The 5,374-nt window shown below is 40.3% G+C and overlaps 1 protein-coding gene across 1 annotated transcript; it reads left to right on the top strand.

The window, feature by feature from the left end:
- Positions 1-470: 470 nt before the first annotated feature.
- LOC104271074 (mitochondrial fission regulator 1-like) lies at positions 471-3,327 on the top strand. Its single transcript, XM_009865647.1, has 4 exons — positions 471-537; positions 1,018-1,267; positions 1,450-1,618; positions 3,268-3,327. Exons 1-4 carry the CDS (start codon positions 471-473, stop codon positions 3,325-3,327), a joined length of 546 nt encoding a protein of 181 aa, XP_009863949.1.
- The last annotated feature ends 2,047 nt before the right edge of the window (positions 3,328-5,374 follow it).

Raw genomic sequence — 5,374 nt, 5'->3', positions numbered from 1 at the left:
ACTTGTTTTTCATCGTTTTCCCTTTACCTCTATTGATTAGGAAAATTAAATTTTATTTGATCATCTTTACCTCCCTCTTCTGGTAGAATATGGTAACAACACCATGTGTGTGCCAGCATGTACACAGCAGACTCCTCTTTGTTACCGATAACATTTATCTGTAGACACTTCATGCTCCAAGCTTTGAAGCTCTGATTTGATCTCATTTCACTGTTTTCTTTAAAGATGCCTTTGAGCAGAGGTTTCGTTGTTTGTCAGTAATTGCTGCTCTTATATTTATAACATCAATTTTTACCTAAAGAGTACAGGCAACTTGAAATCCAAGATTATCATGAGAATCTCTATCTTCAGATAATTAGCTGGCTTACAAATGCTTAACCTCGGGGAGCTGGAATAAGCTTCAGTTTAAGGAGTATTTGAGCTCTGAAATTTATATTTAAAAGTCTAGTAGAGCAAGTTCTTTATTTGTGATGGTTAAGCAGGAAGAAACACTGCTGTATGTGACTTCCAGCTCCGTACCCGCCTCTTGGAAGCACGGTAATGTCGAGAGCAGAGTATAACTAAAGGATGTTGTGACATCCATCCCATGGCAGGAAAGTCATGAATGCACCTAAAACTCGAACTTCATAGAATGGCCTAGGCTGGAAGGGACCTTAGAGATCATTTGATCCAACCTCCCTGTTATGGGCAGGGACACCTCTCAACTAGATCAGGCAACACATGGGGACCGAATGGGAATCGAACCCGCGACCTTGGCGTTATCAGCACCTCACTCTAACCGACTGAGCTAACCTGCCTGGAAATTCAGGCAATGCTTCTCACTCTTTGGGAAGGATTTTTATGTAGCTTTTCAAGTGAGTCTACTTAGGCGGTTTAGGAACGAAGAAGTTGTGTAATAATCTAAAGAAAGCAGAGAGGACAATTGAAGCTGCTCTAGTCATGTTCTTACCTGAGCATTTGTGAGCTATAAGGGCGATTTACAAGTAAACTGACATGTAATGTGTGTTTTATTTGTAGTTGGGTCAAGTCCAGTCACTTCGGCTGCTGTCCCTGTTCCACCTCCGCCACCGCCTCCACCACCACCGCCACTGCCTCCTCCAGGTGTACAACAGAGTCTGTCTGCAATTGAGCTCATTAAAGAAAGGAAAAACAAAAAAACCAACCCTGGACAGAATCCGTCAGAAAACGGGCCAAAGAAGTCTGAAATACCAAACATGCTAGAAATCCTCAAAGACATGAACAGTGTGAAACTACGCTCAGTGAAAAGGTAATAAATATAAATAAATACCAGTATATTAACATATGCATTAACAATTTGTTTTTACAACTCAGAACTATTTTGAAGGTGAGACAGATGTTGGTATGACATCCAGCAAACAATGCAAAAGGATTCCCAACTTCTAAAGCTTTGTTTTGGACTATGTTAATGCTTCTCATTTGCTTTTCTAGATCATCAGAAGGTACAAAATCTAAAGCAGCTGATCCTACAGATCCTGCAGCATTAATAGCAGAAGCGCTCAAAAAGAAATTTGCTTATCGATACCGAAGTGACAGCCAAAGTGAAACAGAAAAAATGATCCCAAAGACTGAAACAAAGACCAAGACCGAGGTCACGCTGGTAAGTATTGTGATTCTGAACACATGCTTGAACTAAATGATAGACATTGGCTTTCTTCACAATTGTCTTTCTGCCAACATATATAAATACCTACAAGTCAGGTGGGTCCACAGAACCCTATGCAGTACTGCTGGTATCCAGGATTTGCGGCAATCATCTGGTCTTCATATCAGCTCTTAGGATTGTGTACGCTTTTAGCCCTAGACTTAAAAAGCCCTGTTACAGTTTTCTTATTTTTTTCAAACAAAAATCTATCCTCTTGCCACGAGTGTGTGGTATGTTGAAAACTTGAGTTGTAAGGGCTCATACCAGAATCAAATCCGGACTGAGTTTGCCTTTTAGTACCAACCTTAACCATTCAGATTGTGCATGTGAAATTTCGAAGCGAGATCCTGAAGCATGTCAGCCATTCCTAGGAATGCAGAAAGCAAATCGTTCAGAATTCCTGCTTTTTGTAGGGAATGTCTAATAATTAAAAATGCTGAGTAAATAAAAGCAGTTTCTTTATAGTGTGAGAATGTTAAAATGAAATTATACTTAAAATCCATATCTTGGTACAAATTCATGGCTTCTAGTTTATTTCGGATTGATTTGAAATTGAAGGGGTTTTTAAGCAGAAAATATTCAAGATGCAAGTTCCTACCGATACACACTTAATTAGAAATAGGCTACTACAGGTCGGTTTTGTTAGTAAGCAACCCTTGAAGCCTTTTGCTGTAGAACTAGAGAGGAAGAGCAAAGAGTTATTTGACTAAAGAGTTACTTTTTCCCCTTTGTGCATTTAGAAAAATGCACATAAACCTCCAAAAGCTGGCTGCGCTCTGAAGGAATTTCTGAGGAAAATAAGATTCCCAAGCCGCAATTCTCAGGATTTCCAAGTGCTTCAGTTTAGTAATGTTGACTTATTTGTCTTCTTGTTTAGGCCTTTATATTCCTGTAATGTTCAGGCTGTTCTTCATAACTAAAAGGTCGGATATTCCCCCAAGAATCACTTTTTTTTTTTTTAATTCCCCTTGTATCTCCAGGGCTTTAAAGAACATGAGTTGGCAATGTTTTATTCACACATGAGTGTTTTGTGACTTTCTAATTTTGAAATCTACAGTCCGTCTTTTGACATTAAGAATCACCAAGCCCTCAAAAGCCAAGAAAATTGAAGGTTTTAATTTGTTAAAATATAGAATGTTGATCCATAATGAGCTAATCAACATCTGCCATAAGTTCCTTCTCAAACTGTAACTTCTTTGGCTAGCTCAGTCCTCGTACGCTTTGTGTGATGCATTTTTTACACAACTTGTACAAAAATGCAGGATAGAGCAAGAAAAGAAATACTTTTAAGCTGCTGCTAGAGCAATTGGTTGTCAACTTTAAAAAAAAAAAACAACCCACATTTACCTTCTTATTTTGCTGTAGCAGAGTGAACTCTCTCTTGTTAGAGCTGCTGCCTCAGCTGAGAGATTCCAGCTGTTGGTGAAAAAGGTGTCCCTTGACTTTGTGGCCATAAAGTGGGTGAAGTCCATGTGCAGAGGCACAGGTTGATAAAAGGGAATTATCTCCACCCAAGTGCTAGTTTACTTACAACTTGAATGGACAGTAGTTCCACTAGGTTTCTGTTGAGAGCAATCTGAATGTCTTTCTGCTTTCCTTCTCAGTTTGGACCGCACATGCTGAAGTCTACAGGAAAAATGAAGACTTTAATTGAAAAATCTTAATGTATTAAGAGCACTACGTGAAAGACTGCTGTTTTGTCAGAAATCTTTTATGTTGCAAATAGCACTAATACTGGGCGGTCTCTTCCAACACAGGAAAAACCTGATGTGAAATGTAGAATTGAGGCACTAAACGTGTGCTATGTGATTTATCAAGGGGAATAAATTTGACCGTTATACTCAGGTATTAATTTTGTATTCAAACCTGGCTTTCTACTCAGACTTCCGTGGTGGATTTAGTTTGTTAACACTAAGTTATAGATATAACATTCTTTGTGCATAACTGACCACCTAAAAATCTGTGTGCATGTTAATAATGAGTGATACACCCCTAAGTTACTATCAGTTATTTGAGCTCTAACTGTAACTTGCACTACAATGTTTAGTTTGATACTGATTTTTTCATGTTGAAGTCTTTTAAACTTAATTTTGGCAAATTTTTAGTCCAAAGAAAACCTGAGTGCATTTTTTTGCTTCCTACTGAAAGTGAAAACTTAAATCCAGCGCAGAGGCTGCCTGGTATGAGACATTTTATGTAGTAGCACATTTTTGTGCAGGTTTTTTTTTTTGTGTTTCAAATGAGCTTGCAAGGGTAAGAGAGGAAAACCCACTTGCATCACCCTGTGGCTGATGTGAAGAGCACATGACAAGCATGTAAATCATGCTGTGGGAGCCTTTGTGAGCAGGTAGTCCAATGAATTTGAAATAACCAGTAGATAGCAGCAGAGTAAAATAATTAACGTCAGAGTAAGCGTTAACTAGCATAGAAGCAGTTTAGATAGGAAAAAAAGGTGCAAGTTGCCCAAGGAATATTGCTCATCTCAGCTGGGCTATGAGATATTTGTGGACACCTCCTTAATCCTCAGCTCTCCTGAGCCCCTGGATGTGTTTCCAGGAGCCCTCAGGGCCCTCTTTGCAGGGAGGAGGTGGTGTAAAAGCTGCCACAAGTAACCTGGTTTCCAGGGGAAGGAAGCCCTTCTGGGGTCATCCCATAGCAGGGATCTGCTGCCAGAGCTCACTCACTAACCAACCACCCGAGCTCATGCCCCCAGCCACAGAGGTAGAAGGGGCTCAAGCTGAAAATAGAAATCAGGTTGAAAAAAAAACAACAAACCAACCTAAAAGGTGCTTAGGAAGCAGAGGGCTACAGCTGAACTGCACACATGACAGAAGCCAAGGCTTACTCTGACCGCAGCTGAGCAGAGAAAAAGCAGAGCCTGGATATTTTAGCGTTTGAAGTTAATCTGGCTGCCGGAACAGTACAAGTGCCTTTTGGAGCTTGCTTTCTAGGAACAGAAGAAAGCAGCACACCTTAAACAGACACCTGAGTGGCTCTGAGGGGGTTGCTGAAGATGACTGAAGCTTTGCTGCTTGCAACTGGAACGTAGATTGTACAATCGAGGAGGACGTTTCCTGCTGTGAAACTCCAAATGGTGTTAATGTGTGCATGATGTAACTTCCTTCCAAAGCGCGCTGCCGGCAGTCTTACTGACAGGCCCTTACATCTTTGTGTTCTTTTAAATGCCTTTAAAACACCTTTTTGAAAGTTAATTTTAGTTTCAAGTTTTATATTTAATGCTCTATTGCCACTATATAAAATTAAAAGCAGTTTAAATAAACACTGCGTACGTGATGTGTAGTACTATGAAGTGTAGTTTACATTCCGTTATGGTCACTATAAATCAGTGCAGGGGGAAGGTACCAGCATCTCCTTCAGCACTGGACTGCTCACCTTGCCATGCAGCAGGAACAACAGTAGAACTAACAGAAGAACAGCACAGCACTGTTAATTCAGTTATGTTCAGATAAAGAAAACAAAATATTAAAAAACAAAAGAAAGAGGAACTGGTGAAAGGTTTATGCCTCTGCACAAACATTAACTGGAATCTACTTGTTTCATGGTGTCTCCATCCCTGGATACACTGGGTTCCCCTGACAGGCCCTTGGTGTGGCACAACCCTCCTTCCTCCGCTGCCCCCCAAAAGACCACAGCTACAGAACAGCTGGCCCAGGAAACCTCTACTAAAGTCTCATCTTCTCTGAGAGACAA

This window comes from Apaloderma vittatum, unplaced genomic scaffold (assembly GCF_000703405.1).
Source record: "Apaloderma vittatum isolate BGI_N311 unplaced genomic scaffold, ASM70340v1 scaffold41362, whole genome shotgun sequence".
Lineage (NCBI taxonomy): Eukaryota > Metazoa > Chordata > Aves > Trogoniformes > Trogonidae > Apaloderma > Apaloderma vittatum.
This window is presented reverse-complemented; position numbering and strand designations above follow the sequence as displayed.